Here is a 25409-nt window from a genome sequence, read left to right as displayed (position 1 = left end):
AAGCCTTATAATACCACCATGCAAAGACATCGATATCAGCTAGAGCCATTATAGTGTGAATGGCATGTGCAAATCCAGAAACTTATCAATTGGCCATTATGCCTGTTCCTAGGGAGGGAAGCCATGTGCAGTGTTGTAAACCAGGCTCAAAGCCTATAGTGGCCTCCCTAATAGGGCTTATGGGAAAAACCACATCAGTAATAATGTTACAAAGAATGGATATGCCTCTGAGAGTCCCTTCTAAACAACTATGTTTATGCCCATAGGCTGTTGTTCCTGCTTTCTGTGGCAAATGGTAATGTCTTTTTAGATTGGGCTGCAACAGTGGCAGCGGTCAGCAAGCAGTCTAATTGTTGGGTTATGTGGATACTTTCCCTTGTCCAGTGAGAGTGGGATTCCATGGAATGCGCTACCCCTAACATCACAAGATTGGAGTCATTGGATAGAAACATTCCAAGAGGACAACTCTACCAGACGCCATTTGTATCTACCTTCATCTCAGAATTCTTCCCACCTGTCAACTGTAAGGGAAACTACAAGACAGGTCTTGGCATTTGTAAAGCAACACATAAACATTACTCATAGGAAACATACATAATTTTGGGATGGGTTAACATGGATGATAGCTGAACATGGGATGTTATAGTAGAAAGCCCCTTTGTGCATATAAAGACATAATCGTGCCACAAATTCCTTCACTAACCTCTGGCTGATGGGCTGGATATTATACTAGAAAGCCCCTTTGTACATAGAAAGACAATCATGCCACACCAATGGACCTGATAAGCTGTGATGGCTATGTGGACCTCCACTGACCTATGGCTGATAGGCTGGTAGCATGGGCCCATCTGACCTAGCAGGGGTCGGTGGAGCATGGGCTTACACTGAACAATGGCCTACACTGTCCCAAGTATGGAAATCCTAATGTATGGGGAAACAAAATTGCTGCCTCAAAACTGAAGCTTATCTTGTACCTTTAGGAGCTGGTTGTTACGTGGTACACACTTCTCGCCATATCTCCCCTATAATTGGACTGGGATGTGTACAATGTGGTGGCCTTTCCTACCAGGGATTATATATCAAATCCTGCTAACAGTGCCTCAAAATATAAAAGCCACAAGAGCCTCATTTCCCCAGGTCTTTAGCCTGGTAGGAATGGCCCTTAAGAATTTTCGTTTCTGGGGCAGAAACATTAGATGCTCTTACTCAAATCACAGTTCTTGCTCAGTTCACAGCCAAAACATTAAATTATACAAAGGAAGATGGGTCTTTACTAAGTCAAAAAACATTATAGATGAGGAAAGTGGTCTCACAAAACAGAATGGACCTGGACATGCTTACTGCACCTCAGGGTGGAACTTGTGCTTTAATAGGAGCTACATGTTGCATACACATTCCAGATGGAGATAACGTTACTGATGCATTAAATCTTTGAAATGTCCAAATCAATAATATAGAAAAATCAGGAGTCTTTGATTCATTTTCTGAATGGCTGAATTCTTTGCCTATGCATTGGAGTTACATTTTATTAATTAGCATAGTAGTTGTAATTAGCATTTGCTTTTGTTGTTGTTGTGTATATTGTGGGTGTGGGTTATATACACAGGCTACTGCCATGAGATCCCACTCAGGGATCAGTGTCGAAGATGGGCAGAAAGATTCTAAGAGCTGGGGAATACGGTGGATTGAGGGAAGAAAACAGCTCCACACTACTGGCTTTTAATATTTAACAGAACTCTATGCAGTTTCCTCTAGAAATACAGACCAAAACAACGTAGCTATAGATTAGAACAAGGTAGCAAAAAGAAATACAGAAAATTAAGGGGATTCTTGAGTAGTTCCTGTGCATAGTCATTTTACCTGTAAGCATAGTAGAGACAGGTCTGTGTCTCTTGCCAGAAAGAAATTTAAAGCTGCACAAACATGCAGAAAGTACAGATTTTACTCTCTAGAGAACTTCTGCCACTGCCCAGGAGTGGGAGCCCTATGTAAGTAACCTCTAATAAATTAATCTAACCGGTGAAGCTGGATTTGTCTGGGTCATTCATTGAAAATGAAAACTGACCAGGTGATTTTAAAATTCATATGGAAAGGTAAAGAACTTTTTGGCAGATTGTATTTTCCAAACATGACAAATATAATACAGTCCATACTATGCATTCTCACAATGTAACCTTATTGAGCAGCAGAGTCTTTGTTTCCTTTGTTTCTTGAACATAAGCAGAATTTTGTGAATATGACAGAATTGAAACTAAGTAACTTCAGAATCTAGGTCATAAACATGTTATGGCTTTCCACTGTTTTCTTGGAACATGAACTTTTGAATCTTACTTGCCACACTATAAGGTAACAATGTCCAATGCTCACATAAAGCTAAGAATAGCACATGTCCCCATGAGTCAATCTTGAAAATCCCAAGAATGACAGGCCAACACAGCCAGAGTGAGCTAAAAGTCTTCCTTTAATAGTGAGAGATAATTAATCTAGACTGAACATTGGTCCAACTAATAAATAATAAAGCAAGACCAGAAATTATTAAACTGCTTTGAAACAACTTATCTGTGTGTGCCAGTACAAAGGAAAAATCATGAAGGAAACTACACCAAGGTGCATCATACTCATGTTCCTCAAAAGCAATGATAAAGAGGAAATCTTAAAAGGATCACCAGGAAAAAAGAGGAATGACAGCAGATAAGGATGACAGATTTCTGATTGCAAACAACTGAAGTGAGAAGACAGATGATGGGCAAAAATTTTAAAATATATAAAGAATTTTTAAAAACTATAATTTTATATCCACTAAGAAAATCATTCAAAAATGAAGGTGAAAGACATTTTCTAGACATTAAAAAGATGAAATATTCCTTAACAGTAGAGCTACACCACAAAAAATGTTAAATAATGTCCGTTAGGCCAAAGAAAAATGACTGCAGATAGAAATGGATCTATACAAAAGAATAAAGACTATTGAAAATGGTGGCTACATGAATAAACACAAGATTTTTTTGTATTATTTCCATCAATGTAAAAGATAATTGACTATAATAAACATAACAACAATGTAGTATGGAATTTGTGATATAGATAAAACTAAAATGGATGCCTACAATAGCACAAAATTCATAAGTTGAGAAATTAAAGTCTACTATTTTATGATGCTTATATTATATGTAAAGAGGTATAATTGAATTTAGACTGTGATAAATTACTGAGATATGCTATAAACCTAAAGTAACCATCAAAATAGAAACACAAATTGTATCTAATATGTCAACAAGGCAGACATATGGAATCACAAACAACCCTGACAGATATACCATGATAACAATTATAAAAAAGCTGTAGTGGCAATATTATTGTAAGATTAGATACAATAGATATCAGAGGAAAAACTCTTATAAGAAATAAAGAAGGACTCATATTTCATAACAATAAGGGAATGAATTTAAGCAGAAGGCTACAGCAATATTAGCCATTTATGTATCTAAAATTAGAACTTCAAAATACATGACATAAACACTGATAAAACTGCAAAGAGAAATAAACAGTTCCATAATTTAGTCAGAAAGGGAAACACCCTCTTTAAATAATTGACTGAAAAACTAGACAGAAAATCAGTAAAGATATAGAAGAGGACTTGAATAACACTAACATCTAAACTGACCTAATAGATATTTATCTCTAGAGAGGGAGAGACATAAATACTAGGTCAGTTTATACACACAAAACACACACACACACACACACACACACACACACACACACACACACACATACATATATATACATGAGGGCTGTCCGGAAGTATACTTTCTGGACAGCCCTCATGTATATAAAACATATGAGTTAAAATACATGTTTTTGAAGTACAAATGAACATTTACCATGATATAACAAATATTAAGCCAAAAAACATATTTCAATAAGTTAAAAAGTATTCAGATATGCAAAGTAGTCTAACAAGTACTTTAGAATTAGGTTTCCATAAAAGGAAAATCTCATGAAATTCTCCAAATATTTGGAAATCAAACACCACACTTCTAAACAATCAATTGTTCAAGGGAAAAAATCAAAAGGGAAATTAGTAAGCATTTTGAGTTGAAAAAAAATGAAAATATAATATGTTGAATTTTGTGATGTTCAACTAAAACAGTACTAGGGAAAAATTTATAACTTGAAGAACACAAATTATTGAAATGTTTCCAAGAAATTAACAAATTAATCTGAACAACCATATGAATTAAAGAAACTGAATTTTTAGTTAAAAAATGAAATTTCTAATAATTGAAATAAAATGAAGGTATGATTTGGTTTCTCCTTGTTGCTTATGATAAAATATGAACAGAAAGCGATAAACTTAAAAAGGAATAATTTGGGAGGTTCTTGGTCTGTCCAGATTTCAAAGAATGATAAAATTAGGAAATTCATTGTTGAAAAGCATGCTCAGGAAAAAGTGATGGTTTGGCTGGGTAAACAAACTTGCGCTGCAAAGATTAGGGTTGTGACTCACTGATCAATTCAACCAACCAAGAAGCCCAGAACAGAGATAGGATTATGCAGGAAAGATATGTGGAGGATCCACTTATCATTGATCAATTCAACCAACCAAGAAGCCCAGAATAGAGATAGGATTATGTAGGAAAGATGTGTGGAGGATCCACTTATCTAATGGTGTTAATTTCCATGACAAACACAGGAGACCCACAAGGTTTTTGAGAATGTTGTATCAGCAAAAATAATGCCAATTTGGACAAAAGGGGACAAAGAGAACATAAACTGAAAGAGGGCTATTGGATTTCCAAAATTCTATAAGCAGGAAATAAGGTAATAGAGCTCCTCAGCTGCAAACATATGCTATCCTTCAAGAAAAAGTAATAATGACTTTGATGGAAGAGCAATGGGCCTAGAGACTGATTAAGCCAGAGTCACAGTCCCAGAGCCAGGGAATAATTGAGCCTCCAGAGTCCAGAGGGCAGAAGATCAAGCCATAGAGGACTGACTATTCCTAGGCCTTAAATCTAATAAAATTTGCCCTCTGTGTTTCAAAGTTGCTAGGCACCAGTGATCCCTTCCTTTCTTCTAATTTTTCCCTTTTGGAATAAGAATATCTATCTTGTGCTTCTCATAGCCATTTAATTTGAAAGCAGATCATTTGCTTTCTAGGACCAAATCTCCACAGATGGAGGGGAATTTTGTCCCAAGATGTATCAAACCTAGGGTCTCATCCATACAAGATTTGTATGACCTACATTACAATAATTTGGAACTTTCTTAGCTGATAATATTTAGATAAGATTTTAGAGTTGATGCTACTATGGGATGAAACTTTTTGGAATGTTGGCATATAATGAATGTATTTTCTAAGGGGGATGGACAAGAATTTTTGAGAGCCAGAAGGCAGACTGTAGTGGGCTGAATTGTGTCCCTCAAAAAGACACATTCAAGTGCAAACTCTTGATACTTAATGTGACCAAAACAGTAAAATATAAGCATGAAAAGATGAATTGAAATAATAGAGAGTATTTTTTCTCATGACAGCAGATTTAGAACAAAATTTTTTAAAAAAGAAGATATTGTGAGAATCCCCAAATATTCAGAATTATGGCACATTTGTATATAACTCATAAACCAAAGAAGAACTAAAAAAAGGAAATCAGGTAACATTCTAAACTCAATAATGTATATGAACACTAGACTGAAAACCATATATTTAAAATATTTTTACTCAAACTTTAACAGACATAAATAAAAGGAGAGATACATTATGTTTATGGATTCTAAGAACCAATATTATAAAAATGTCAATTTTCCATAATTGATCTGTATATTCGACTCTACTCAAATCAAAATCCTCTCATGCTTTTCATGAAAATTATGAGATTATTCTAGAATTTAAATGAAGATGCAGCAAACTAGAAGAGTGAAGCTTTCCTTGACCATCCAATCAATGTAGCCCCAACCTCATCCAAGTTACTCTCCATGGTGATTAATCTGCATTTGAATACACGTGTTCAGTTTTCCACCCTTCTCTGCCCTGCCCTATGTCTCTTGAAGCTAACTTCTATAGACTCCATTACCCACATTCCTTTCCTCTGGGTTTGGCCAAAGGGAGGCTCCATTAGGAGACTGCAGGGCAAGGTGAGGGTGGTGGCATGCATTTGTAGACCAGGTAGTTTGCAGGGCGGAAGCAAGTGAAGCAGGAAGATGGCTTGAGCTCAGGAGTTCAACACCAAGCAGAGCAACACAGGGAGACCTTGTCTTAAAAAAAAATAAAATAAAATATAAAACAAACAAAAAAAACAACCCTGCAGGGCAGTACATATCCCCCCCTCTCCTTCCTTGCCAATTTCCTGGCAGTGGCTACCTTGTTGTATGCCTACAGCTCCTGGCAGGCAGCCGCATTTGCTCCAGATCCAGCTCTCACAAGGCCACTGTGTTATTCTCTCTTTCTTCATCTTGCTCCTTTCAAACCTAGGGATGGTGACTGCTTCATAATGTTGTAGTCATAGGTGGCTCAACATCCCTTACTGGTCCCCTTAACCTTGCCTAGACCTCTGACAATAGCACTTTAATTAAATTCTATTCAAAATACTAGTGACTGGGGCTCTTCTTTTCTGTTTAAACCCTGACTGATACACTAGAATAGAGTATATCTTATATACTGTTTAATGTTCTTTGTTGTGCATATAACCACGTACAATTATTTTGTTCGCTTATCTGTTTATAAGCAGTTCGACCAGCTAAAATTTAAAGACCAGCAACTTTTTAGCAACTTTTTCACTGGACTCATTTTGTTCCCAGTGCCTGACACACAGTAAGCACTCTATATATTTCTGAATTCTAACACACTTCTGATTGAGTGAAATATAAAATAATAACATTGGTGTTATCATAAAAATATTTATACATTGCTAAAAGATGAGGAATTGGCTCATAAAGAGTTTTAAGTTATGCTATAGAGCCAAGGTTTCATTACTGAAGGTTTCAAGCAAAGAAATGAAAATAATTCACATTAATTTTATTTACATTTTAAGTTTATAAGTATAATTGGAAGAAATGTGGAATATGAATTGAAGAGAGGAAAAACTAAAGAGACACTGGTGCAATATACTGAACAACTGTGTCCCCTCAAAATTATTATATTGAAATCTCACCCCCAAGATGACAGTACTAGAGGTGATTAGGTCATGAAAGTAGAGCCCTCATGAATGGGATTAGTGCCCTTAGAAAATAGATCACAGAAAGCTGCCTCATCCCTTCCACCATGTAAGGTTGTAGTGAGATGATGGTGGCCTATCAATCAGGAAAAGACCCCTCACTAAACATCAGATTTGCCAATGCCTTGATCTGTCACTTCTCAAGCCTCCAGTACTGTAAGAAATAAATTTCTTACAGTTTATCAACTACCCAGTCAATGCTATTTTATTACAACCCAAACAGCCTACAACCATTAGTTAGAAAGAAACTGTGATCATGCTACTTGCAAGAAAGTTAAATCCAAATTAGGTAATTATAGTGGGAATGGAGAAGAGGAGATATATTTGAGAGAAATATCTAACAATGGAAGAATATAACTGTAGGTTGGTAATGAAGGCGAATGAAGAGAATGAATAGTTGAGAAATGCTATGGAATGTTGTCTAGTTAACAATTCTTCAGAAGTAAACCTGCAAATTTTTATAGATAAAGGATATTAGTTTAAACAGAATGCAGTGACATAAGAGATACAGTTCTCACTTTATATGACTGTAAAATTTTGCTTTTTAATTTTTGAAAAGTGATCCTCAAAATTCATTAAAATAAATTCCAAAATGTCTGTAATTTCACAAACACTATGGGAGTGGTTAAAATAGTATGAACATTTTGAAATGTAATAAACGAACCATCAAAAATCAAAATGTTCCTTTTTAAAAATTAGCACTCACATTTCTATAAATTTATACAAGGAAGTAACTCCAAAAACTAAGTATATATAAATTTAAATCACTTTACATTTAATAGTAAAAACAGAAAATAATCTAAAGTTCCAACAGAAGCAAAGTGTTTAACTATAATTAGTATTGTTAGCCATTTTTATTAAACTAATATGAAGTCAGTAGGGTAATATGAAACTATTTATAGCATGATATTGAACAGAAGATAATTCACGTTAATTTTATTATTCCCACTGAATCATTATTGATAGCTCTGTTAAATTATAAATGTATGAAAACAAAGATCAGATGATTATATATATAAGAGAAATTTATTGGAGAAATAAAATTCTTGTGAATGTTCTTTTCTTTAGAGTGCTTTTATTATTACAACAATGGTGTTCAAGCTCTAAAAGAAAATTAAACTTTTTAAACCTCTTTATGATAAAACGTAACACATAGGGAAAAATAAGATATAATTGTATAGCATAATAAATATTTACATATAAAACCTGTCTAAAAACAGAGATATAAACCTTTGTAACAGGACTGAGAACCTAGATATAAAACCATCCTTATAACGTCATCTAGTCTTCACAAAGCAGACAAAAATATACACTGGGGAAAAGAATCTCTATTCAATAAATGATGCTGGGAAAACTGAATAACTACATTCAGAAGATTGAAACTGGATCCCCACCTCTCACCTCTCAAAAAAATGAACTCACAATAGATAACAGACTTAAATCTAAGGCACAAAACCTTAAGCATTCTAGAAGAAAATGTTGGGAAACTCTTAGAGACATTGGCCTAGGCAAAGAATTTATGAAGACCCCTAAAGCAATCACAGTAGCAATAAAAATAAGTAAATGGGATTTAATAAAATTAAAAAGCTTCTGCACAGCCAAGAAAACTATCATTAGAGGGAATAGACCACCTACAGAATGGGAGAAAATATTTGCTTTCTACATATCTAATAAAGGACTAATAACAAGAAAATCATCAAGAAAAAAAAACAACCCATCAATAAATGGGCAAAGGACATGAATAGAAACTTCTCAAAAGAAGACAGAATAATGGCCAGTAAACATATAAACATGTGCTCAATATCTCCAATCATTAGGGAAATAAAAATCAAAACCACAATGAGATATCACCTAACTCCAGTGAGAATGGCCTTTATCAAAAAGTTCCAAAACAACAAATGCTGGCAAGGATGTGGAGAGATAGGAACACTCTTACACTGCTGGAAGGACTGCAAATTAGTACAACCCCTGTAGAAAATAATTTGGAGATACCTCAAAGTGCTACAAGTAGAACTACCATTTGATCCAGCAATCCCACTACTAGGCATCTGCTCAAAGGAAAAAAAGACATTCTAAATAAAGACATCTGCACTCGAATTTTTATGGCAGCACAGTTCACAATTGCAAAGATGTGGAAACAACTCAAGTGCCCATCAATACATGAGTGGATTAATAAAATGTGGTATATGTATACCATGGAATTCTACTCAATTCCAAAATACAATGGTGATCTAGCACCTCTCAAATTATCCTGGATAGAGCTGGAGCCCATCTTTCAAAGTGAGGTATCATAAGAATGGAAAAACAAGCACCACATGTACTCACCATCAAACTGGTCCTAACTCATCAACACTAAGGTGCTCACGTGGTAGTAATATTCATTGGGTGCCAGTCAGGTGCCGGAGGGAGCCGGTGAGGATGGGGTAAACTCACAACTAATAGAGATGGAGCACACTGTATGGGGGGCAAGGGCACACTTGGCTTGGGTAAGACAAAGGTATTACATGTACCCAAAATGTTTGTACCCCCATCATATTCTGAAATTTAAAAAAAGATCTTTTTATGAAGCTAAAAAATAAAATAAATAAAAACAATTTAGGCCACAAGGTGTCATTACCTCAGAATCCTTCCTATATCCCAATTAAATCACACTCATTTCTCTCTAGAATTGAACACTATCCTTATTTTTTTTATGGTAATCATTTCCTTGTATCGCATTGTAGTTTATCACTCATGACTAAATCCCTACAAAACAGAGCTGAGCTAAGCATACATTGTTAAGTTTCTTTCCCACAAACTATGTTCATAAAACGAACCCATTCATTTATTGTAATTCCTGTTATAGCATTCCACTGTATGAATATATCACTATTTACTCATACATTTCAGTATTTATGGACATTTGGGTTGTCTCTCACTTAGGAGTATTAGAAAAAGGCTTCAGTGAAAATCACGTAAGAGTTAAATGCTAGACCATAGAGTATGTGCATCTGTATATTTACTATGATGTCAAACTGTTCTCCAAAGTGTCTGAACTGACACTTGGGCACAGTGTGCCTGCTCCTGGAGCTCCATATTCTCTTCAACGCTTGATATTTAAAGACTGCTTAATTTTTGCCAATCTGGTAATTGTGCAATAGAATCTCATTATGTGTTTAATTTACATTTCCCTGCTTACAATAATGTTGAACATAAATTTATATTTTCCTATATTCATTGGCCATTTGGAATTATTCTTTGTGAAGTACTTGTTCAAATCTTTTACTCATTTTTGCTTGATTTTAATGTCATATATAAGTTCTTTACATGTTCTGGGTACTAGTCTTCTTTTGGTTAAATGCATTATGAATATTTTTTCCATTCTGTGGTATTATCTGTTCCCTCTTTGCAGTGTCTTCAGATAAACAAAAGTACTTAATTTTAATTTAATGAAAATTACAAATCTTTTTAAAAAATTAAAGTTAGCAATTTTGTGTCCTTTTTGATAAATCCTTTTCTAATTGTGAAGACGATAATATTTTTCTATATTATGTTCTAACACAATTACAGTTTTTCCTTATGCATTTAGGTCTATAATACATCCAGAGGTGATTTTTTGGTCCCCTCTGACAATTTTTGTTTTATGAATTTTAAACCTATGTTATTAAGTACTCACAAATGTAGAATTACTATGACATCATCCTTAGTAACTAACTTATCCTTTTATCATTATGTAATGGCACTGTTTAACCCAGTAGTAATACTTCTTGCCTTAAAGTCTGTTTTGTCAACATCAGCTTTTTTTATTATTATTTTTCTAGGCTCTATTATTCTTATTGTTGTTCTTTTGATATTATTTGCATATTTAAAGCAAAATCTTTTTATCATTTGCTTAACTTATATTTTTGTAGCCTTTTAGTTTGAACTATTAGTGTTCTTATATTTAAAGATGTGTCTCTTGTAAGTGACATAATATTGTGTTTTTATAATGCAAATTTAAAATTTTTCTCTTTAATGGTAATCTATTTATATTAAATGCAATTGCTGATATAACTGAATTTAAATTTATCGTCTTAGTGGTTTATTTTTTGTCCTAATTGTACTTTCTTCTCCCCTTCCAGACTTGGCTTCTTTTGGATAAATCAAATAGGTTTTTTTCGAAAGTTAAAATTTTTTCATCTACTTATTATGTAAATATTATTTTACTATGTTTTAGTGGTTGTTCTGAAGAATACATCATACACCCTAGTCTCTTATTACAATCTAATACAAATCACTACTTATCCCAGTTCTAGACAATGGTTGAATTTTAGAATACTTTAATTGTATTAACTTTCTCTTGTTTTTGGTGAAACCATGTCACAAGTTCTAGTTCTACATATTTTTAAGCCCCATAAAGCATTATGTATTTTTGTATAGTCAATATTCATTTATATTTATCTGTATGTTTTTCCTTTCTATCATTCTTTATTCCTTCCTGTGAGAGCATGTTTTTGTCTCGATTCATCTATAACTACCTGAAAAATACTATAAATAATTGAAAAATTGTGGCCAATAGATAGGTCATACTATGGATTAGCAGTATGGGTTGCCCAGATTTTCTTTAAAAATATAAATTTAGTTCCCTTTATTACTTCTTGAGGTGTAGATCTGCCTATGACAATATATATTGTTATCTAGAAGTGTTATTCTGCTGTCATGTGTGGTGAATATTTCCACTGGGTATAGCATTCTAAGTCCACAGTTGTTTCATTTCAGCACATAAACATGTTACCTTTTGGCACCCATCACTCATTTCCATAGTTTCCTTCTATTCAGGATTGCTGCCCCTTGAATTTTTATGTCCTGACAGTTCACTGATGTCTTAATAGAATGCATAATTTTTATATTGTATTTGACTCTTCTAATTTTCTCAGTGAGAGCTTTTGTCTGCTCTAAGCTACTTCACCATAGCCAGAAGCAGCAGACTACTTTTTTTAGATTTTGACCCAGTAAGTCTTCATGATATTGTCAATTCTTCAATATATTTAAGACAGCTTCATTCAGTTTCAGTCAGATGAGCTGTCCTAATTATATGGCCTGCTTTTACTGGAACTAAATTTATATTTTTAAAGAAAATTTGGGCAACCCATACTGTTAATCCATAGTATGACCTATCTATTGGCCACAATTTTTCAATTATTTATAGTATCCCGAGAAATGTAATGATCCAAAATAAGAATGATGTTTTTGTGGGTCTAAGGAGGAGATGAGTTGTATTTTATACTGATAATATAATTATTTAAATATATGTAGTGAAAAGAATGCCAGGCAAACATTTTTGTGTTTCTCATCCTTTGATGTAAAATTAAAATAAGGGTTCAATGTTGCATGCCTGAGTAGGATACATTTATAGAGTCTAAAAGACCTTATTAAAAACAACTTTACCTATTAAACAATTCCTTTTCACTGCACAATTAATTTAAAGTACAAAAGTATACTTTATTAATAAAACCATCTCAAGATGATTAAAATACTTGAACTTGTAACCTAATCATTTCTGACCACTGACACAGATACTGTGTCACAATAAAAGGGCTCTCTGCTGTTTTTCAAGTGATTCCCAAAAGCCTTGGATAAGCGATAGCTAATCGTTTTCATAAAGAAAGCTATAGAAAAAAGCAATGTTGTGTTAACTATTATTGAGCTATATTTTCAGTCCACAATAATTAATGGCAAATATCCTGTTGAATCAGTAGAATAATAGGGATCCTGTCTAGGTACTGCCTTATCAATACTAATATTCAGACATTCTATACAAGTATTACCTTATCAGCACTAACATTTAGGAGTCTCACAATTTCATGTGCATCAGAACCACCTAGGCAGCTTCTTATAAATGTTGGGGTCTCGTTCATACACATTGGACATAATTTTGAGAAAATCTCCAGGAATTTTGATACACATAGGAGTTTTAAACCATTGCCATAGTTTAAAGGGAGAAAAAAGAAGGGAGAGTGGAGTATTGTGCCAAAGAATGTTATTGGAATGTCATTTGGAAACAAATTGTTTCATGGATGTATCTCCTATGTATCTATGGGCAGAGACTACATATTTGGGGAAACAAAACAGCATTTCAGAGGCAGAAAATATTTTTGAGATTTATGTATAAGTTTTCTTTTATACTTCTCATGAGTTCTATTGACAGGAATAAAATAATAAATGAACTTGATCAAACCTGAACGTTATAATTAAATTATGGAGAAATTAGAGAACCTCACAATCATGTTATTATGCAAACTTTTACAAATGCAAAAAAAAAAAAGATTTTAATAGTAAAGTTATTTGAAATTCTCAAAGATTCCAAACCACATTTTCACTTGAAAGAGTTATGTTTAAAAATTTCAAAATTATTATAATTGATTAGATGTAAATATTTTAACAATTTAAGTTTATCTTAAGTCTTTATGGGATAAAAATATAAATGCATATAGATAGTTAAAATTATAGGTTCTAGTTTCTTTACTCAGTATTCCTAGGCTTTTCTTCATCCTTATCTGTGCTCTAGAGTGATATACATAACCATTGATTTTCAAAATAGTTACAAAGTTGGCATTTGGAAGTACTTTATTTACTAAATTTGTATTGTATTTCCTAAGATATCTCTTTAGTACATTTTGTCAAATTTCACATATAGTATTTAAACAAAAAGAAAATAATTAAAAATTATAAAGCAAACTCTGGCCAAATCAAATAAAGTAAAAAGAAAAGAATATTTACTACTCTATTACATGAAAAGGCTTTTAATCTAACTTCAACTGTAGAAAGAAGAAAGGAGAGAACAATTGCAGAAGACTGAATGAAAACAATATTGCCATGGCATGGATGTGAACTGATTGTCCTCACTAAAAATCATGTTGGAATTTAACCCTCCACAGTATGGTGGTGTTGGGAAGTGGAGTCTAGCGGGAGCTGTTTGAGTCATGGGGGCAGGTCCTTCATGGATAGATTAATGCCCTCCCTCAGGAGTGAGTTCTCACTCTATTAGCTTCTGTGAGAGCTGGTTGTTTACAAGAGTCTGACAACTCCTCTTTCTCACAGGTCCTTTCTCACAAAGTGATCCCTGCCATGCTGGCTCACCTTCACCTTCACCATAAGGGGAAGTAGCCCAAAGCCTTTGATCAGATGTCCAACCTTGAACTTTTCAGCCATCAGAACCATAGCCAAATCACCCTTTTTTAACTATATAAATTAACTAGTCTTAAGTATTCCTTCATAGCAACATACAACAGACTAAGACAAGTACTAATTTAGTGATACTTATTAACATAAATTTTTAAAAACATATTTTTTTTTATTTCAGGGTATTATGAGAGTACAAACATTTTGGTTGCACTTTATGTCTTTGCCTCACCCAAGAGAGGGTTAGAGGCATGCCCTTCCCCTCCACAATGCTCACCATGTCCTTTAGTTGTGAGTTTAGCCCTCCCAACCACATAATCCCTGGAGAATATTACTGCCATGTGAGCACCATAGTGTTAATCAGTTATTGCCAATTTGATGTGAGTACAAGGGGAGCCTATTCTTCCGATCTTGTGATATCTCACTTTGGATAATTGGCACAAGCTCAATCCAGGAAAATATTAAGAGAGAGTGAAAATTAATTGGTCCACTCAACACCATAAACAGAAATGCAAATGCAAAGACTAAATTCTTGTACTCAACTACTCAACCACTCAACCTAAGTCAACAGCCTCTACAGACCTATCTTCTATGGTAAAGATGTAGAAGAATGAATGTCAGAAAGTAGCTCAAATCCTGTAGCGGTAGGATGAAAAGTCAGAAAAAATAACTGGTAATAAAGCAATTCATATACTTATTTCAGAAAGAAAACGAAAGTCACAAAGATACCTATTCTAGACATTACAAAGCTAAATTCATCAGTAATAGATTCTAAAAGATATATTTGGCTCTTTTTAGGGTAAGTAACTTTAAATTACTCATAATAACTGGTGTTTCCTCCCAGACAACTTCCTGATGCTCCTAAACTCTCCTTGCTATAATATTAATACCAAGGCCAAAATTAAGCCAGATTTTTGCCTTTTACATTTTCATATTCAGTCTTTTCAAATACACTACTTCAAATAAACTAAATAAATTCCTAAATGACACTAAAAATAAATGATAGGCATTCACTTAGGCTTAATGAAAATAAGTGAATTTTCATCAATATAAAACCACAAATCAGCCAGGCACAGTGGCTCATGCCTGTAATCCTAGCACTCTGGGAGGCCAAGGGGGAGGACTGCTTAAGGTCAGGAGTTCAAGACCACCCTGAGCAAGAGTAAGACTCCATCTATACTAAAAATAGAAAAAATTAGCCAGGTATGGGTGGTACATGCCTATAGTCCCAGCTACTCAGGAAGCTGAGGCAGGAGGATCTCTTGAGCCCAGGAGTTTGAGGTTGTTGCTGTGAGCTAAGCTGATGCCACAGCACTCTAGTCCAGGCGACAGAGCAAGACTCTGTCTCAAAAACAAACAAATAAACAAAAAACCCCCACAAAAACAAAAATTCCAATAAATCATAGTTCATTACATACCACAGCACTCAGGACATTTTGGATGTTGCAGGATATTCATTCCATAACCAGGAAAACAACGATTAATCCAAACCATTTGGAGAGTACCTTCAATATAGTATATTTCAGGCAATGGCTCCGCACGTCTGCCAAGAACTTCTACTTGTTGATTAAAAAATCTCTCTATGAGATTTTTAGCCTAAAATATAATTTGAAAAAACTGTTAGCCACAAATAAATGTAATACAGACGCATATGGGTTTAGAGTTCTTCAAATATTTTATAAAATTATATCCCTTCCATACAATTTCTACAAATAACTATAAAAATGTTTTCCAATATACCATACTCAACAGAAATATGCGTCTCTTACTGTATTACTCAATTACTAGTTTGTCACAGTTAAAATGAATTTTTGTACTTTTTGATAAACTCTGATGAATTTGTCTGCTTATTACTTGGCCAAACACAAACTTCGGCTAAGGAAGTGCTTAAGAATTAATTAATTAGTGTGTAAGATTAATTAGAGGTTGAGCATCTCTAATCAAAACATCCAAAATCAGAAATGCTCCAAAAAATAGTGGACCTGAACAACACTATATATCAACTGGACCTAAAAGACATTATACAACATACCACCCGACAATAGCAAAATACACTTTTTTCTCAAGTGTACATGGAACATTCTCTAGAATAGAGTATGTGTAAAACCAGGAAATGAGTATTTATACAAAGGGTTGAGATCATACAAAATATCTTTTCCAATCACAATGGAATTTAACTAGAAATTAATGGCCCAAGGAAAACTGGATCCACATATATGGATTAGACAACACATCCCTAAACAACCAATTAGTCAGAGAAGAAATCACAAGAGAAACTTATGGGATGAAGTAAAGCAATGTTAGGAAGGAAATGTATAGCTATAAATGCCAACATTAAAAAAGAAGAACAATCTCAAATCAATAACCTATCTTACCACTTAAGGCACCAGAAAAATAACAATTTAAATCTAGCAGGAGGAAGAAAATAAAAAATATTAGAGCAGAGATAAACAAAACAGAGAACATAATAATACTGAAAACCAACCAAAACAAGAATTGGTTCTTTGAAAAAAAATCAACAAAACTGATAAGAACTTACCTAGATTAAGGGGAAAAAAAAGGCAGAAGATGCAACTAAAATCAGAATTGAAAGAAAACAACACATTACAACTTATTTTACAGGAAGAAGAAAAATTATAAGAGAATATTATGCATAATTGTACTATGATCTGAATGTGTCTCCCCCAAATTCATATACTGAAATTTAATTGTCAATGTGATAGTATTATGAGAATGGACCTTTGGAAAATGATTAAGTCATGAGGGTAGAGCCCTCGATTAGGATTAGTGCCCGTATAAAAGGAATTGAAGGGAGCTTCCTTGGCTTCTGCTATATAAGAACCCACGAAGAGGGGGTATTATCTATAAAACAGAGAGTAAGTCTTTACAAGACACCAAATCTACTGGCTCCTTGAGCTGGGACTCACCAGCCTCAAGAACTGTAAGAAGTAAATTTCTATTATGTATAAATTATACAGTCTAATGTATTTTGTATAGCAACCTCAATGGACTGAGACAAATCATATATCAACAAATTGGATAACCAAGATGAAATGGACAAATTCATAGAAACACACAACCTACAGAGACTAAATCATGAAGAAATAGAACACCTGAGAAGATCTGTAACTAGCAAGGAAATTGAGCTGGTAACCAAAAACCTCCCAACAAAGCCCAGATTGTTTCACTAGTAATAACATCACTGATCACTGAGAGAATTAACACCAATCTTCTTTAGACTCTTCCAAAAACTGAAGAGGAGGGAAGCTTCTGGAGGCATCCCATGAGGCCAATATTATCCTGATACCAAAGCAAAACAAAGACTACATGAAAAGAAAATGAATATCCCTGAGGAATACTGATGTAAAAAATTCTCAAAAAAACCCAGAATTCAATAGCATATTAAAAGGATTATTATATACCATGACCAAGTGTGATTTATTTCTGAAATGTGAGAATGTTTCAACATACAGAAATCAGTATAATACATCACATTAACAGAATGAGGGGAAAAAACAAGATAACCTCAATTGATCAAGAAAAAGCATTAAAAAATTAAGGTACTTTAATGGGAAAGCATTCAAAACCTTAGAAATGAAACAACTTCAACATAATAAAGGCCATATAACAAAAGTCCACAGGGAACATAATACTCCATACTGAAAGACTTAAAGCTTTTCCTCTAAAGATCAGGAATAATACAAGGATCCCTATTTGGCTCTTCTATTCAAAATAGTACTGATAGTCATGGGAATAGCAACTAGGCAAGAAAAATAAAGAGAATATAATCTGAAAAGAAAAATTTAGAATTATCTATGTTTGCAGATGACATTATATTATATATAGAAAATATACAAGATTTCATAGACAAAAAGGTGGAATAAACAAATTTAGGAGAGGTACAGGACACAAAATCAGCATGAAAACATCAGTTGCTTTTCTATACACTAAAAATGAACTAACCTAAAAGGAAATTTAAAAAAAAATTCCACTTACAATAGCATCCAAAGGAATAGAATACTTAGGAATAAATTTAACCAAGGAGGGGGAAAGTATGCTTAAAATTATAAAATGTTACTGAAATATATTTTTAAAGATACAAATAAATGAAAAGACACCACACATTCATGGACTGGAACACTTAAGATGTCAATACAATCCAAAACTATCAATAGATTTAATGTAATCCCTATCAAAATCCCAATGGAATTTTTTTAAGAAATAGAAAATCCCATCCTAAAATTCACATGCAATCTCATGGGACTCTTAATAGCCACAACAATCTCAACCAAGAAAAATAAAGTTGGAATACTCACAACTGTTTGATTTCAAATCTCATTACAAAGCTACAGTAAACATAATAGTGTGGCACTGGCATAAAGACAGATGGAATAGAATAAGAGAACAAAGAAATAAATGCTTGTGTAATGGTCAAAATGAAAAGATGAATCCTTCCCCATAAGCTATAGAAAAAGGAAAAGATGTCTGCTCTCACCACTCCTATTAAACACAGCATTAGATATTCTAGCCACTGCAATAAGTGAAAAGAGTAAATAAAGACACAAAAAAATTGGAAAGTATATCAGAAATTTTTAAAACTTTACATTTTCTTGACACTTCAACATCTCCCCCTAACAGGCTGCTGTGAGAACCGTATCCAGGTGGCCTGGTCCCCCAGTATGATCTCTGCCATAAGTTCACCTTCTTGCCATCCCCTAACTAAGGCATTTACCCACAGGTTCTCTAGTTCTCTGGCTGTCTACCCTCCTGCCTCCCTTCTCTGGGCTCCCCCCATCTGCTTGGTTGAGCTCACTCTCTGGGAGCTTCTACCATATAGCCTGCCTGCCATACTGTGTCTCCTGTCTCTAGGGCCTGTACCATAAATCCTTTAATTGCATATGCCTCTCTGAATGTAATTTCTGTGGCTATGTTGAAATAATCCCTAAAGATCCCGCAAGGCAGACTTATTCCCCTATTTATAATAGAGAAAGAAAAAAATAAATTTGTCTCAATTTGTAGCTGACATGATTGACAACATGGAAAATCTCAAAGAATGTTTAAAAAAGAAAAACCTCACAAAATTTAAAAATTTCTAGAACAGAGTTCAGCAAGTTCACAAGAAACAGTATTAACACATTAAGATGGATTGTATTTAAATACACTAACAACGAACACTTTAAAAATCAAAATTAAAACAATATTCTCTAAAATATATTCAAAGAAAAGAAAATATTTAGGTAGTAACTTACTAAATCATGTACAGAATCTTATTGCTGAAAATTACCAAATGTTAATAAAAGAAATCTCAGAAGACCTAAGAAGATGAAGAAACATATCATCATGTTCATGGATTGGAAGAATCAATATAGTAAAAATGTGAGTTTCCCCAAATTTATATATAGTTTTAATGTTATCCATATAAAAATCTCAGAAAGTTTTTTGTAGACATATAGGAGCTTATTAAAAATATACAGAAAGAGGTAGGCCCTCTTTTAACTATTTGTTAAAAAAAAAATCTTGATGAAATAAGAATACAGTGGGATATATTTAACTACAGTAGTCAAGGTGGCATGAAATTGGGAGAAGCTTAAACATACAGACCAATGGAACAGAATAAGGAACCCCAAAATAGACCTACACAAATAAGCGCAACTGTATTTTCACAAAAGTGCAAAAGCTATGCAATGGAGGAAAAATAGCATTTTCAACAAATGATTTTGGAACCACTGGATATCCATAGACAAAACAACAAAATAACCTTTAGCTAAACGTCATACTGTATAAAAAAAAAAAAAAAAAACTCAAACAAATAATCACAGTCTTTTATTGGAAATGTAAAACTTAAAAAAATAGGGACAAATCTTCAAGATATAGGACTATAAAAAAAGTTCTTAGATTTGACACCAAAAGCACAATCAATAAGAAAAGGGCAACTGATACAATTCACCTCATAAAAATTAAAACGTTTTTCTCTGTGAAAACCCATGTGAAGATAAGGAAAAGATAGCTACGGTCTAAGAGAAAGTACTTACAAATAACATATTTGAAAAAGGACTGTTATCTAGAATATATAAAAAACTCTCTAAGATCAATATATAATTAGAAAATGTAAATAAAATAATATAATTAGAAAATAAGCAAAAGACATTTCACCACAGAAGATGTACAGGTGGTAAATAAGCATATGAAAAGATGGTTAACATCATTAGACACTAGAGAAATGCAAATTAAAACCATAATGGGAAAATGCTACACAATCATTAAAATGGCAAACATAAATAATGGTGACAACACCAAATGGCAACAAAGATGTGAAGAAATTGCATCACTCATATATTGCTGATGGGAATGTAAAATAATTATAATATGACCCAGAATTAATGCCCCCAAATGTTAATTTTAACATGACAATTTACTGCATGAAAGTTTACTTTAGTTTTAATTGTAACAGTAAAAAATTGGGATCAGTCTAGATATTCTTCAACAGGGTAATGGTTAAACAAACTGTTATACATGCACCACCATGGAATACTACTTAGTAATATAAGGAACAAATTATTGATACATGTACCATCTTGAATGAATCTTTAAAAAATTGTGCTGAGTAAAAGAAGCCAATGCCAAAAGGTTATATACTCTATGATTCTGTTCATAAACATTTTTTAAATGATTCAATTTTAGAAATGCAGGATGAAACAGTGAATATCAGGTATTAGGGAAGAGGGTAGGGAGAGAGTCAGGAGGGAGGCACATGTGCTTATGAAAGGACAACACAAGAAGGCTTGTGGCACTGGAACTCTTCTGTGTCTTGACTATGATAGTGGATGCATGGCCCTAAATATGTAATGAAACTGTATAGACCTTAACACGTATAAATTAATGCAAGTAAACTGGGCAAAGCTAAATAGGAGCAGTGAATTATGTCAGTATCAACATCCCTCGTTGTGATATTGTAGTATACATTTATAAAATGTATAAGAAATCTCTGCACTATTTTAATAACTGTATGTTAATATAAAATTATATCCATAATTTCCAATTTAAAAATTTTGAAATGGCTTATCCATGAGTCCTTTATAATTGTGGAAGTCTTAAAACATGGCCACAAATTCTATGGCACATACCGCAGAATAATGGGGTTTATATCCCATCTCTTTGAATTAGGCAGTTCTCTGGCTGCTTTGACCAACAGAATATCACAATAGATGTGATATTAAATGACTCCTATCCTAACGATACGTCAGAAAAAGCCTTATGGATTATGCTTTGGCTTCTTGGAATGTTTGCTCTCAGCTTAGGCTCTCTCACTGAATGTAATGCTTCATCTCAGAAATTAGCCATCATGCTGTGAGAAGTTAAAGCTACACATTTGAAAACCAAGAAAGAGAGGATACAGAAGAGAGGGTGTAGAAGCAAACAAAAAATTAGAAAAAAAACATAGCTTCAATTTTCCCTAAGATAATGAAAAACATGAAATGACAGATTCAATATCTACAAGATAATTTCAAGCAGAATACACACAAAGATCAAAATGAGGTATAAAAGTTAAATTGCTGAAAATAAAAAAAGGTAAAGAACACTTCTTGAAAGCAGAGGAAAAAAACACATAAAATACAGAGAAACAACAATTCAGGAATAATAGACTTTTTATCAAAAGTAACAGAGGCCAGAAGACAGTGAAACAAAATATTTAAACTGTTGGAATTAAAAAACTGTCAAATGAGAGTTTTTTTTAACCAATAAAATATTTTTTATAAGTAAAGGAGAACAAATACAATTTCTAGATACAAGGAAACCAAAATATCCTTTGTCTGCAGATCACAACTACAAGAAATGTTATATAAGATTTTTTTTCAGGCTTAAGGGAAATGATACCAGATAGAAACTCTGAGCTTTGGAAGGAATAAAAAGCATATAAAAAGGTAAATATACTAGCAAATATAAAAGATTATTTAGTCTTTTAATGTCTTTAAAATATATGACTCTTTAAAGCAAAGCCTTAATGTTATATTTTGTAGCTTATAATATACATATAGATATAATGCATAGAACACCTAGTGTAAGAAAGATGACAAGTGTTTAAATCAACCTGTAATACTGCAATGTTTCTATATTTCATGGAAAGGGGTGTAATATTAATTTTAAGTCAATTGTGAAAAATTAAGGATAATCATAATATCTAGAGTAACCACTAAAAATAATGCACAGAATATATAGCTATAATGATAAAAGCTAATTTAAAATGAAATTCTAAAAATATATTCAAAGAATATAAAAAAACGGATAAAAGAAGGAAGAAGACAACAACAATAAACAGAGGGAAAAAACATCAAAATGGTAGACACAAAATCAAGCATATCAATAATTACATTGAATATTAGTAGACTATTCCAATTATAATTTTTTATTTAAAAAAAATCCCAACTATATGCTGCCCACAAGAGACATGCATTTTAAATACAAAGACACAGACAAACTGAAACTAAATAGATAGAAACGTATGTCCCCTGCAAACAGGATACGTGAAGCCTAAGAACACTGAAGTAACAACACTAATTTTAGATACAGTGAATGTTGAGAAAATGAGACACAGGATATTACCTAAAGATAAAAGAATCAATTATAGGGAGACATGACAATTATGAATGGATACGTCCCTAGCAATAAAGCTTCAAAATAGATGTGGTAAAATTTGAAAAAAAAATTAATGGAAGAAATAATTCCACAATCATTGTTGGAGATTTTAACATTACTTTTTTAGCAAATGATAAAAATAACACTAAAACAGTGGAAACATATTAGAACAAGGATTAAAACACTACAGGCAATTAGCCAGACACCTTTTTTCATAAATAAAGTTTAATCAGAGCACAATCCCACACAATCATTTACATACCATCTATAGCTGCCACTACACTAAAATGCCAAAGCTGCTTGACTGTGACAGATATCATGTGGCCCACAAAGTCTAAAATACTTACTAGTTGGTCCTCTACAAGGAAAATTTGCCAACCCCTGACAGAGATGAGCTGAATAACATTATCGTACACTTTTACTTAATTAAAAACATTATACCCAACCATCTATAGAATATTTATTTTTTAAATATACATAATATATTTCACAAAATTCTTAATAGATATCATGATGAATAAATTTAGAAGGACATAAAATACACAGACTATGTATTTGGCTGAAATGGAATTCAACTAGAAATCAATGATAAGATATCAAGAAAAATCCCAAATATCAGAAAATTAAACAATACACTACTAAATAATTCATGAATCAAAAATAAAGAAGATAATTACAAAACAATTTTGAAAAAGAGAGAGAACATACATCATTCAACATACCAGAAAAGAGAGATTACCACTACAAATCTTGCAGCTATCAGAAGGATCATAATATTACAAACCACGGTATACCAGAAACATTTGATAATATAGATATAATATATGAGTTTTTTGAGAAGTACAACTTACCAATAATGATCAAAATAAAAATCCAAATATTCCTACATTTATTAAAGAAATATTATTTGTTACTGAAAACCTACCCACAAACAATACTACATATGCTTACACAGGTGAAGTATACCAAACATTTAAAGGAAAAGAAACTAATTTTCAGACAATATAAGACAAGGAAACTTTTACCAACTCATTTTACAAGGCCAGTATAACCTAAATATCAAAACATAAGTAAGACCAGCAGTTCCCAACCTTTTTGGCACCAGGGACTGGTTTCATGGAAGACAATTTTTCCATGGACTGAGTGTGAGGAGATGGAGGATGGTGGGTAGGGGGAAGGTGATGGAGAGCTCAGGATGTGATATGTGGCCCATTTCATAGCAGGCCAAAGATCAGTACTGGGCCATGGCCCCAGGGCGTTGGGGACAGCACAGTAAGACATTACAAAAAAAAAAAAATAGAGATTTTAAGATTATTTTTTTAGCAGATGACAGAACTTCAAATAGGATATATTAACATATTATAAAAATCTTTAATAAAACATTAACAAGTATAACAGATTTTTTTCAAAAAAAATCAGAAAAAAGTATTTAACAATATTTAACAGCTATCATAATATAATCTCCCAGTCAACTAGGAATAGAAAGGAACTTCCTCACTTTGATAAGAAGTATCTATGAAAATCTAAAGGTAATTCATACTTGATGGTAAAAGACTACATGCTTTCCCTCTAAGATCAGGAACAAGAAATGGATGTCCACTCTTACCACAACTATTCGATGTTGTACTGCAGATTACAGCAGTTTTAATAAGATTATATAAAGAAAGAAAAGGCATAAAAATCAATCTCTATTTGCAGATGGCATGATGGTTTACATAAAACATCCTAAATATTCTAAAAGAAACACTATAATTAACAAGTGAATTTATCAAGGTGGCTTGATACAAGGTTAATAAATATACAAACATCATTTGAAAATTGAAATAAATAGCAAGGGAATGTTTTAATATTCCATTTAAAATATCATGAAAAATACCACAAAAAACTTAGGAATAAATTTAGCAAATGACATATACGATTTTTACACTGAAAAATGGGGGAAAATTGAAGATTAATACTCTTAAAATGTCCCTTCTCACAAAATTGACTGATAGATTCAATGTATGTCCAATCCTAACCCAAGCAGGCCTTTTTAAGAAAATTGGCATACTTATTCTAAAATGTTTTAGAAATGAAAATGACCTAGAATATCCAGAACAATCTTGCCAAAGAACCAAGATAAAGTACTTACACTATAGACATTAGATGTGCTATACAGATACAGTAGTGAAGAAAGTGTGACACAGGCATAAAGAGTGACAAAAAGACCAGTAAAAGAATAGTGGAAAGAAAATGGTACATCCGAAAAGAAATGTAACATATTTGGATCAAATCTTAGAAAGGCTAGATATACCATCACTCCTCCAAATATGCCAAAGTTAATGTGGCCTTACTGTAATTTGGGAACAATTTCAGTTACTTAAATCTTCTTAAAATCGAAGTACTCTGCTTACTAATATATAGGAAACTAATACAACA

At 33.0% G+C, this 25409-nt stretch overlaps 1 protein-coding gene across 2 annotated transcripts in view; it reads right to left on the bottom strand.

Moving 5' to 3' along the window:
• Positions 1-25409, bottom strand: part of ZPBP (zona pellucida binding protein) — a 120050-nt gene that overhangs the window by 33194 nt on the left and 61447 nt on the right. For both annotated transcript variants that reach the window (XM_076006257.1, XM_012735981.3), the window contains one exon: positions 15776-15953. In XM_076006257.1, the coding sequence (XP_075862372.1) occupies positions 15776-15953 (178 nt within the window). The remainder of the gene's footprint in view (positions 1-15775; positions 15954-25409) is intronic.

Source organism: Microcebus murinus, chromosome 9 (genome assembly GCF_040939455.1).
Source record: "Microcebus murinus isolate Inina chromosome 9, M.murinus_Inina_mat1.0, whole genome shotgun sequence".
Lineage (NCBI taxonomy): Eukaryota > Metazoa > Chordata > Mammalia > Primates > Cheirogaleidae > Microcebus > Microcebus murinus.
Note: the sequence above shows the minus strand (reverse complement) of the source record. Positions and strands in the feature narration are given on the sequence as shown.